At 40.5% G+C, this 12,097-nt stretch overlaps 1 protein-coding gene across 1 annotated transcript in view; it reads right to left on the bottom strand.

The window, feature by feature from the left end:
• The window catches only part of LOC134351210 (deleted in malignant brain tumors 1 protein-like), a 242,193-nt gene that overhangs the window by 85,201 nt on the left and 144,895 nt on the right, over positions 1–12,097 (bottom strand). Inside the window, exons 5-6 of the mRNA XM_063057320.1 lie at positions 7,683–7,997; positions 5,907–6,221 (exon numbers count right to left, since the gene is read on the bottom strand). Of these exons, the coding sequence (XP_062913390.1) occupies positions 5,907–6,221; positions 7,683–7,997 (630 nt within the window). The remainder of the gene's footprint in view (positions 1–5,906; positions 6,222–7,682; positions 7,998–12,097) is intronic.

The following is a 12,097-nucleotide window of genomic DNA, read 5'->3' as shown; positions in this document are numbered from 1 at the left end:
TTTAACCTCTTTTACCTGGAATCATAATTGTGAACTTTCTCTGGACCCCCCTCAATGTCAGCACAGTTTTCCAAGATGAAGGGCCCAAAACAGTTCACAGTACTCAAGGTTAGACCTCACCAGTGCCTTATGAAGCCTCAGAAACACATCCTTGCTCTTGTACTCTAGACAGCTTGGAATGAATGCCAACATGGCATTTGCCTTCCTCACCACTGACTCAAACTGCAAGTTAACGTTCAAGGTGTTCTGCACAAGGTCTCCCATGTCCTTCTGCATGTCAGAATACTGGATTTCCACCCCATTTAGAAAATAGTCCGCACATATATTTCCACTGCCAATGTGCATATTCCAACATTGCATTTCATTTGCTACTTTCTTACCCATTCTCCTCAGCTGTCAAAGTCCTTCTGCATGCGACTTGTTTCCTCAACACTACCTGCCCCTCCACCAATCTTTGTATCATCTGCAAACTTGGGAATCAAGCCATCTATTCCCTCATCTAATTCATGCATATACTGTATAAAAAGAAGTGGTCCCAACACCAACCCCTGTGAAACACCACCAGTCACAGGAAGCCAACCAAAAAAGGATCCTTATTATCACACTCGCGGTTTCTTACCAATCAGCTAATGTTCTAACCATGTTAGTATCTTTCCTGTAATACAATGGGTTCTTAACTTGGTAAACAGCCTCATTTGTGGCACCTTGCCAAAAGCCATCTGAAAGCCAAATATACAACATCCACTGTATCCCCTTTGTCTATCCTACTTGTAATCACCTGAAAGAATTTCAACAAGTTCATCAGGCAGTATTATCCCAGAAGGAAACTATGCTGACTTTGTACTATCTTGTCCTTGTGTCACGAAGTACTACATCACCTCATCCTTAACAACTGACTCTAACAATTGTTATGAGGCGGGAGGAGAAGGTGGTGGAGCGAGGCGGCGCGCAGCTCTCTGGTGACAATGATATCGTATTTGTAAGGAGGACACCCTGCACAATTCTGATTTGATGGATACAGACATGAGAAGCACAGAGGAACATCCGGAGAAATTTCTGAACTGCCCGGTTCGCTGCCACTACGACTGTGCGATCAAGAATCTCCGGAGGGTAGGTCCCAAAATCCCTGGCTTTGTCTGCTGCTGGCGACCGAGGCTGGAGTCGAAGCGTTCGGCGGAGATAGTGCTTGGTAATCGGTGTTGGAGGGCTGATCGGAGCATTATGTTTTTTGATGACTCAGAGTCGGACTGTGGTCGGGCATGGCAGAGAGAGTTTTCCTCCTTCTCCCGTCTGTGTGAGATGTGGGACTTTCGAGATGCTTTGAACTTTTTTACTGTACCATGGCCTGTTCTTCATCAAGTTCTGGTATTGTTGCACTGTTGTAACTATATGTTATAATTATGTGTTTTTTTGTTAGTGTTTCAGTCTTGGTCTGTCCTGTGTTTCTGTATATCACACTGGAGGAATATTGTATCATTTCTTAATGCATGCATTATTAAACGACAATAAAAGAGGACTGCGTGTCCTCATAATCTAATCTAACATCTTCCCAGCGACTGAGATCAGGCTAACTGGTCTATCATTTCCTTTCTGCTGCCTTCCTCCTTTCTTGAAGAGTGGAGTGACTTGAGCAGTTTTCCATTCCTCTGCCACCATGCCAAAGACCAATGATTTCGAAGAGATAATTTCTAATGCCACCACAATATCTAACGCTACCTCTTTCAGAACACTTGGATGCAGTTTATCTGGTCCGAGTGACTCATGCACTATTAGGTCTTTCAGCTTTTTGAGCACCTTCTGTCTTGTAATAGTAACTGCACCAATTTCTCTTCCTTCACACACTACTACTTCAGGCATACTGCTAGTGTCTTCCACAATGAAGACTGATGCAAAATACTCATTTAGGTCATCATCCATCACCTTGTTCCCTGTTGTAATGTCTCCTGCCTCATTTCCTAGCGGTCCTAAACCCACTCTCATTTCTTTTACTTCCAACATACTTGAAAAAAAAAACGTTGATATTATTTGCGAGCTTGATTTCAAATTCCATCTTTTCCCTTCTAATAATTTTTAGTTGCTCTTTGTAGCTTTTTAAAAACTTCCCAATCCTCCATCTTCCCACTAATTGGTGCTTTGTTGTATCTCCTTTCTTTTGGTTTTACAACAGTTTTCAATTCCCTTGTTGGCCATGGTTGTACTATTTTATATGAGTATTTTTTTTTTCAATTTTGGAATATAATTGTCCGGCATCTTCTCATCTTTGTTCCCAGAAACGCACGCCATTGTGGTTCTGCTGACATCCTGCCAGCAGCTCCTTCCAGTTTACTTTGGCCAACTGCTCTCTCATACCACTGCAATTTCACTTACTCCACTGAAATACTGCTACATCGGATTTTACAATCTCACCACCAAATTTTAAGCTGATGTCTATCATATTGAGATAACTAGTTCCTAGCGGTCCTTTTACCTTAAGCTTTCTAAATGCCTCTGGTTCATTACATAACACCCAATCCAGTATAGCTGATCCCCTGGTTGGCTCAATAATAAACCGCTCTAAAAAGCTATTTCTCCGGCATTCAGCAAATTCACTCTCTTGACATTCATTACCCACTTGATTTTCCCAATTGACCTGCATGTTAAAATCTCCCATGACTGTCATAATATTGCCCTTTTGACTCACCTTTTCTTTATCCTGTTGTAACCTGTGGCCCACCACCCAGCCACTGCTGGGAGGCCTGTATATAAATGTTGTCAACATCCTTTTACCCTTGCAGTTTCCTAACTCAACCCGCAAGGATTCAACATCCTCTGTCTTTCTACTGATTTGTTGCCACCCTTTACCAGAAAAGCCACAGCAGCCCCTCTGCCTACCTTTCTATTTCTCCGACATAACGTGTAACCTTGGACATTAATCCAAACTACAACCATCCTTCAGCCTCGATCCAGTGATGGCCACAACAACGTACCTGGAAATCTGTAGTTTTGCAACAAGATCTTCCCCAAAGTTCTTATACTATGCGCATTTAGATATAACACCTTAAGTACCATGTGACTTATCCAGCTTAAAACATTTCATCAGGACCGGCACAACCCCTTTCTTAATATGTATACAATCAAGTGTTTCCGTCCGCTGCAAGTCATCTGCATAATTGCCAAGGTCCTTTTCACTGGTGAATACTGATGCAAAGTATTCAGTAACTACCGACACTACCTCCTCCAGCTCCGTGTACAGATTTCACAATCGCTCTTGATTGGTCCTATTTGTACCGGCTGATCCTCTTGCTTTTCACATTACTGTAGAATTCTTTGGGGTTTTGCTTAATCCTGCGCAACAAGGCCTTCTCATGGCCCCTTCCAGCTCTCCTAACTTCACTCCTGAGCTCCTTCCTGGCACCCTTGTAATTTTCTACAGTTCTAACAGTCCCCAGTTTCTTGAAACTTTCGTTAGCTTTTCTGATCTTCTTAACTAGATTTTCTACATCCTTTGTAGACCATAGTTCTTTTACCCTACCATCCTTTCCGTGCCTCAATGGAACATACCTATACAGAAGGCCATGCAAAAGTTCCCTCAATAATTGTTACATGTCTTTCGTGCTTTTCCCTGAGAACATCTCCTCCCAATTTATTTTACCACGTTCCTGCATAAGGGCATCATATTTACTCCTATCCCAATTAAACGTTTTCCTAAATTTTCTGCTCCTATCCTTTTCCAGCGTCATGGTAAAGGAAATCGAGTTGTGATCACTACCTCCAAAATGCTCTCCCACCGATAATCTGACACTTGACCTTGTTAATTTTCGAATATCACATCTGGTACAGCCTCTGTTCTAGTTGGACCATCTACATATTTCGTCAGAAAACCTTCCTGAACACAGCTAACACACTCCACCATGTCTAAATACAAAATAATCTGCAGATGCTGGGATCAGGGCAACCTTCAAAAACGTCGACTCATCGTTTCCACGGATGCTGCCCGACCTGCTGAGTTTCTCTTGCGTGTTGTGAATGTTGCCTCCACCCTGTCTAAACCCCTTGTTCTCAGGAGATGCCAATCAATATTAGGAGAGTTAAAATCACCATTCGCAACAACCCTATTATTACTGCACCATTCCATAAACCACCTCCCTATCTGCTCCTCGATGTCTCTGTGTCTATTGGGCGTGGGGGTTCTATCAAAAAGAAACAGCCAGTAAAGTTATTATCCCATTCCTGTTTCTGTATGCGACCCGCAATGACTCAGTATGCAATCCCTCCATGACCCCTCCTTTTCTGCATTCGTGATACTATCCTCGATTAACAGTGCCTCTCCCCTACCGCTTTTGCGCCCCCCCCCCCGTCTTTTCTTGAAACACCTAAAGCCTGGCACACTAAGTAGTCACTCCTGCCCCTGGGACATCCAAGTCTCTCTCATGTCCACGAAATCATAGTTCCACGTATTGATCAACGCTCTAAATTCATCCGCCTTGCATATTATACGCCTTGCATTAAAATGGAAACATCTCAAACCACTTGGATGAGTGTTTCTTTGCTCTATCATCTGCCTATCCTTTCTCATAAACTCCCAACATGCTGTCACTATTTGTGCACCAGCAGCCTCATCCTCTGCCTCTTCACTTCGGTTCCCATCCCCTTGCCTGAGTTTTCAGTTTGTGTAGCCGATGAAGATCTGTATGTCCAGACAAACCAGAATTTATCAAACCACTCATTTTGGTTCAGGATTAATACGACAATGTGAATACGTTCCGATGCTGCCTGTGATACACACTGATGCACGAAAAAAAAATGTTCATTTGAAAACATCAGTGCACACGGATACAGATATCCTAAACTCAGTGTAGTGCTTCGCCCAGCAGATTCAGGACCAATTATTGGATAAAATGTGATAACACTTAGCATCACATTTGCCCCTTTATCTGATTACCTAATCCATTATATATCAGATCGCAAATGATCCTGTCCCTCAGTAGCATCACATTCTGTTGCTCCTTACTCGGATCATCTGATTTTGAAACTCATTTGCTATATTTACTTGTCTGACTTCAATATCTGAGTTTTCTTTCCCTTCCCCGACGGTTGAGCAACTTCTTCACCCAACACTCTCCCTGCATCAATCCGAAACCTGGCCGACTCCCTTGTATAGACAACCCATCAGAGATTTACTGTGCTTCACTATTTTGAAAATTTGTCATATTTTGACGTACAGTATTCCAGCAAACTCCAACATGTATTAGCCTGACTCTGATATTTCAGCAGTCATAATAGTGAATAATCAACAGTTCTCTAAAGTTCACTATGTTTCCTCCTCTCACCACCACTTATCAAACTCACATATCTGAATTCCATCCATGCTCACTTAAAGGCTTGATTTCCGCTTTCAATTTCAAGGTGTAGTTCCTATGATTTCGACATAACAAAATAAGATCTTGCTTGCAAGCCCTGCGATAGAGAAGATAAATCTCGTAGCAATGGCTGATTACATCCATGGTAACGGATTAATCTAGTTTCCCTCATTCAGTCGCACTGCAGGGCACACACGTTCGGCACATGTGAAGCAGATTCAATGCGAAATCTATACGATTTTTTGCATTTTCTTGCCCGAAACATGTGGCTTTCAACTGTATTTAGGTTTTCATTCACTGACCAACGTTGTGTCTTGTAAATTCCCTCTGATATCCAAATAAATTGTAGAGCCTTTGGGGCAGTGCTCCAGATGGATTTGTGGGTGTATCGTGCAGTGTAGCTGTAGTATAAAATGGAAATCCTGAAAAAGGGGAGTTGATTGTCACAGCCCACATGAGCAGTTAGCCAAATATATATTTGTATGAGTCAATGACTGATTTCTCAACTTATTATTAATCGCGACATCAGTTTAGATATTTTCATTGCCACCCTTTAACAATATTCACCTGAACACAGGACACCAACACCAGTGATGTCAGAAGAAGATTGTTTCGGCATTGAACGCTTGCAGTTTCGGAGGTGCGACTCATTTCCTTCACATTGAACGTCCGTCACCAACACGGGCCATTCATTCCCTCTATACTTAGATAAGTTGTAGGCAGTTATCGCGGAACCGCAATGCAGTTGTCTGCAGACAACGTTTGTTTCATTGATAGTCCAAAATTTATCATGCAGTCTATGCCAGATACCATTATCATACACCTCCACTTGGCCATCGCAGCGGCTTCCCCCATCGTTCAGTCTCAAGGACCAACTTTCATCTACGATATTGAAAGAAATGGGTAAAAAAGTTAATATCAATCCAAAGTATACTACACATTTTCAGCTACTACTTGCAAAGTATGTTTTATACATGAATTCCCACTTGTTACTGAGAATGCGAGAAATATCAGTAAACATTATCGGTCAAAATTAGAGCTATAATATCTATTTCTGTAGTTTATTGCAGAAACATGGATTGAAGACGTGCGGCAGACTAGTTAAACTTTGAATGAACTGATAAATGCTGAATGTATTACATATTCTAATATCTCACCGACTCTTCTGTGTTGATGTTGGTGGGTCTTGCGGAAGTTTCTTTACTTTGTTACCTAACTGCAAAGTCAAGCATCCCAGAACAGGTTTGCTACTTCTCCCTGTGTTGGGTTGGAGTGGTGGGGTGGGGGTATAAGGAAAATTCACACAGATAAAAATATGCCACGGATTTTGTCTTTGAAACCAAGTGGATTAAGATGTGAAATGATAGAGGTGTACAGGATGACAAGAGCATTCTGTAGAGTCCGTAGAGAGAGACTTTTCACAATGGACGAAATGGCAAATACAAAAAGGCCTAATTTTAGAGTCACACACACAAAATTCCAGTGGAACGCAGCAGGCGAGACAGCATTCATAGGAAGAAGCACAGTCAACGTTACGTCAGGACGAAGATTCTCAGCCCGAAACGTCGACGGAGCTTCTTCCTATGGATGCTCTCTGGCTTGCTGCGTTCCACCAGCATCTTGTGTGTGTTCCTTGAATTTCCAGCATCTGCAGATCTCCTCGTGTTTGTGCTAATTTTAGTGTGGTTGGATGAACGCATAGAGGGGCCGTCACAGTTAAATCCTTGACACAGAGAGCGGCGTGTGTGTGGAACGGCCTGCTACTGGTGTATATAGAGACGGATGCATCAGGGACATTGAAGAAACTCTTAAATAGGCAGACGGATGATAGAAAAAAAATGGACATTTCTGCAACAAGGAATGACTAGACTAATTTTAGAGTAGTTTAAAAAGTCGTGGGCCGAAGGGGGAGTGCCGTGCCGCAGTGTTCTATGTTCTGTGAAACAATATCGGGTTTCCTTCTTACTCAGCCAGTTTAAATGCAGTCCTTCCTTTCACATTGCCTTGTCACCACCCTTTCAATAAAATCAATCACAAGCATCTTGCCAAAGCTACTATCCTGCTCTACCAATTGTCATCATCCTTCTTTCTTTTGTGCAATTATCATCTAAACGTCAGAAAATATTCACTCTATACTCAAGTTTCGTCTATTCGTAATATAACGGAAATAGCCTCGTAGACTATCATTGAGAAACAAAGGAACGCCAACCATCTGCTTGAAATCACAATCATGCATGGTCGCCACTAAACGGCAGATATATTCAATTGCTTAAAAGGCTACCATTCTGAAGATCTCTCCGACCAAAGACAGTTTGTTTCAGTCATACGTTCACTGTGACTCACCAGTGCAGATAAGACTGGCGTCATTCCCATGTGAACAGCGAATCTCCCCCCAGGCTGAGACTGAACAATCAGCTAATCGGGACTCGTTTCCCAGACAGTGGTAGTTATCCTTCCACATCGGCCCGATTCCTTTGCCAAAGTAAGCACTCTTGGCAGTTGCGTTTACTGTACCGCACTGTAACTGTTCGCAGACCACGCTTGCATCTTCCAGGCTGAAGTACTCATCACAAAGTGTCCCCCACTGGTCTCCATGCAGGACTTCCACACGGCCAGAGCATCTGTTCTCCCCGCCAACCAGTCGTGGTCCATCCTTCCCTGTTTTAGTAATAATTGAAGACAGTTAATTTCTCCCAATAACAAAGCCGGGGAAACGAATACAACAAAGAAAGTGCTTCATGTTTCACCTTCTGCATGACTGAACCGCCTTCCAAATGTGACTGTGAATGAAAGGTAATGCACTGAATGCAGCCTTGTCTTTCACCTCGTTGGCTCTGGATCATCTATTCCCAATTCCCAATTTTTAACACAATAACGACTATTGCTGCAAACATTAGGCCATATCCATGACAGGCACGGCTCATTCCATGCATTTTGTACAGCACACTTTCTTTAATTAATGGTCCCTCATTTCATAATCTTTGATATGTATGTATATTCCTCTCTATTGAATTATAAAATCTCTCTGAGCAACACCATATTCCACGGGAAATGTTGTTGACCAATCAGTTGCCGATATGTGGCGTTCACTAACCACTTTGCATGTCACACTGTTCACTTTATTCTCATTTAATTTCCTTCAGCTCATGATGGTAAATCCAGATGACCGGTCATCGCCAAGTACACTCATATCACAATTGCTAGGAACTGCGGAACTATTCCAGTGGTGCTTAGTATTGTGCCTTTCTAGAGATATACATAAATACTGATGTGACAGCATAATTGTCTATCGTTACTCCATTGTGACTTTGGGATGATAAGAGGTGCAATATTTGGACAGCACCTGCCCTATTCATGTTCCAAAGTCTTTCAATTTTCTCTTTTCATTCGGTGCATTTTTGGTGTTTTTCACTTACTGATTTCAGTAAGGAATGGTTATATCTATTAAGTCTGTGGTTCTTTCATATTTATCCTGTAATACTGCATACAGTTGGTTATTATCGGTTGTTCTACTTGTAATAATGGACCGGTTGTAATATCATTCATACGACTCTGCCTCTAAACCAGGTTTAAGCTTGTATTTATAGTGCAGCATGTTTCATTTAATGAATTTGTATTTTGTAGCAAAATGAATTGGCGACTCAAGTTTTATCTGACTGTTATGCAGTATTTCATGGCTGTTATTGTTCTTCCTGCTGCTCTCATACGTATTGATAATAAAGGTTCATTTGAGTGTATTGCGTTTTCTAAAATCTGGCATTTCAGTTCTCAGTTTTCATTGTAAGTTTTCCAGATTGGTTTCCAACCAAGATATTATGTCAACAGGGTATGTTAATATGGGCAATGTAAAAACGTGCAATGCCCTCTTTATGCTTATACTGCTGAGCTTAGCTAGATGATTTTCTTCAGCTTTGAGGTAAATGCCATTGAATCGTTCCCTTTATCACACTATGATTTATTTTCTTCGCTTGCTGATAACCCGGACACTTACATGTGTCGTATTCATTCGTTGGCTGATTGTAGCCTGATCTTCTGTTTTGTATTCCATTAGTTCTATTGCATCTCTCTTTCTGTTTCGTGTTCTGATTATAGCTAGCCGAAACATCATGTTTACATCTTTAGAAAATGGTACTAAAGCATTAATTGCTTTAGCTTTCCTGATGAAGAAGTGAATAACTTCAAATTGGCCATGTATCAATGAATGTAGGTCATTATATTTATCCTCTCAGGTCAAGCTGGTAAAAGCTGAAGTACAGGCATAGCAAAGTACAATCATTTCTCAATTACAAGAACTTTTGTATTGTTCTCGTGGTGTTTAATACTACTTATTTCTGAAGTTTTACGCACATTGTTCTTTCAACGCAATTGTATAATGCTACAGTATAGTAACTTTCTGATGACATCAGCTGTAGATATTATTATTGGAGCAACATATATCCTGTTAATGTTCCAGGGACTTTCAATTCCATCTCTTAATTTAGCATATTCCTGTTGTTTTTTTCTCCTAATGATTTCTGGATATTTTATGTGTTTGGAATGACTCTATCTATTAAGAAAGCTGTTCATATTTGTCACTTTTCACGTCGATTGCCAATGATTTTGATAGTGGAATTGATGCAGTTGTTACGAAGATAAGTGGAGCGGTAGGTAGTGCTGATGAAACAACGTGGTTGCAGAAGGACTTCGACAAACTGGAAGAATGAGCACACAGTGGGAGATGGAAAACAGTACTGGGTAATGCATGTTCTTGTATTTTGGTAAAAGAAACAGAAGTACAGCTTCGGGGTCCTCCTGTAAGAATCTTAGAAGGTTAATTTACAGGTTGAGTATGTGGTAAAGTAGGCAAATGCAATGTTGGCATTCATTTCAAGAGGAATAGAATGCAAAAACAATGAAATAATGCTGAGCCTTTACGGAGCACAGGTCAGGCCGCATTTGGAGCATTGTCAACAGTTTTATGCCCCATATCTCAGAAAGGATGTTGTTATTAAAGTGAGTCCAGAGGAGCTTCACGAGGATGATTCCAGGAATGAAGGGGGGAACGTGTAAAGAACATTTGGCAGCGTCTGTACTCACGAGAATTTAGAAGAATGTGGAAATGGTGCGGGGTGGGGGTATTCTTATTGAAACCTACAGAATATTGAAAAGACTCGATAAGATGGATGTGGGGAGAATGATTGCTATGGCGGTGGTGTCCAGTCTGAGAGGGCACAGCCTCAAAATTGAGAGGTGACTCTTACGAACCGAGGTAAGGAGGACTTTTTTTTTTAAAAAGCCAGAGAGTAGTGAATTGTGGAATTCTCTGCCAGATAAAATGGTAGAAGCCGCAGCTATATTTATATTTAACGTGAAAAATTGATTGATTATTGATTGGTCATGACCTCAAAGGTTATGGCGAAATGGCAGGAGTATGGGTTTGAATGGGGTCCGGGATCAAGCATGATGGAATGTCAGTGCACAATCGATGGAATGAATGGCCCACTTCTGCTAATATTCTTAAGGTCTTATTGTCTTCTCAAATATAACATCATTTTGAAAAAATGAGCGGAGTTCAATTTTGAAAGCTCACAGAAAGGTACAATAAAACTCGTACAATACAAAACCAAGTAGCAAGATATAGCACAAACAATGGATGAATATAAAACATTTCCATATCTGGGATATCGGCACGCAAAGAAAATAGATCATATTGCGAAGAAGGGAGAAGTTTTAATAGAATTTACTTCAAGGCTCCTATATATTAATTGTTGATATGATGAATACATTGACCAAATATATTAATTAATATATTGAATGTCTCCCAGAATTTTCAAATGGTCCTTTTCCAGAAGTAAGATAAATTAAGTGTGTATACTTGTAGAACACTGAAAAATTGTTTATACTTCTTCAAATTTTAAAGGAAGAAATCCATGTCGTTATCTTTCCAGAGAATATGTATTTATTTTCTTTAGTTTCTGCTTTGTTGTAACATTTTTGAATTACCTACCATGGATGTTCATTAAAATTTTCAATGGTAATTGCATTTTTCCTGATTGTATGAATTTATTGATTGTATGATTGACCACTTTTCTTAACAACGTCTGTGTATCTATCTATTTATTTATCCTAGTGCTGAAAGCTTTCGCATAGCCTTTTTAATTGCAAACAGCAATAATAAAACTATCCACACAGTCTTATTTTCCCACTACTTTCCTTACGTCGAAGAACTTTTTATAGTTACAGGGATTGATTATTATGCGATCGCATTCTATATTTAAATAATATAGTACATACTGTACTTGGTTTAAATTTCAACCTAGTTTAGGAGACAAAACACACATTCAGATTTAGCCTTTTACTTTCGCCACCTTATTGGAAATTAAATTGATGTGGATTTGTGTTTGCAGGACCTTTTTATTTTCTTGAATCATTTCTAAGATATATTTGTACACTTATTCTCTTCTCTGCTAAAATCTTCTTTGATCCCAATGACCCTTTCAGGTGTTCAGAAAGATTCTCAATGAAATTAGCAAAGTGCCCTGTCCTGGTCGAAATCTGCAGGGCACTCACAAGCCATCTCTCGTCTGAGTATTGACTGTGTCATTGATTTTGTTTTCTTAGCCACTTTGTTTCATCATTGTTGACGGCATTATGCTTAAGTCTGAAGCGTGAAGCTCTGATTGCAATGTCACAGTGTGTCTCAACACGATTCTCCTGTACACTGGAGTGGACAGATTTTCCCAAACCAAGGCTTTCTACTTTTCTACCCAATTTTCTAC

This window comes from Mobula hypostoma, chromosome 8 (genome assembly GCF_963921235.1).
Source record: "Mobula hypostoma chromosome 8, sMobHyp1.1, whole genome shotgun sequence".
Lineage (NCBI taxonomy): Eukaryota > Metazoa > Chordata > Chondrichthyes > Myliobatiformes > Myliobatidae > Mobula > Mobula hypostoma.
Note: the sequence above shows the minus strand (reverse complement) of the source record. Positions and strands in the feature narration are given on the sequence as shown.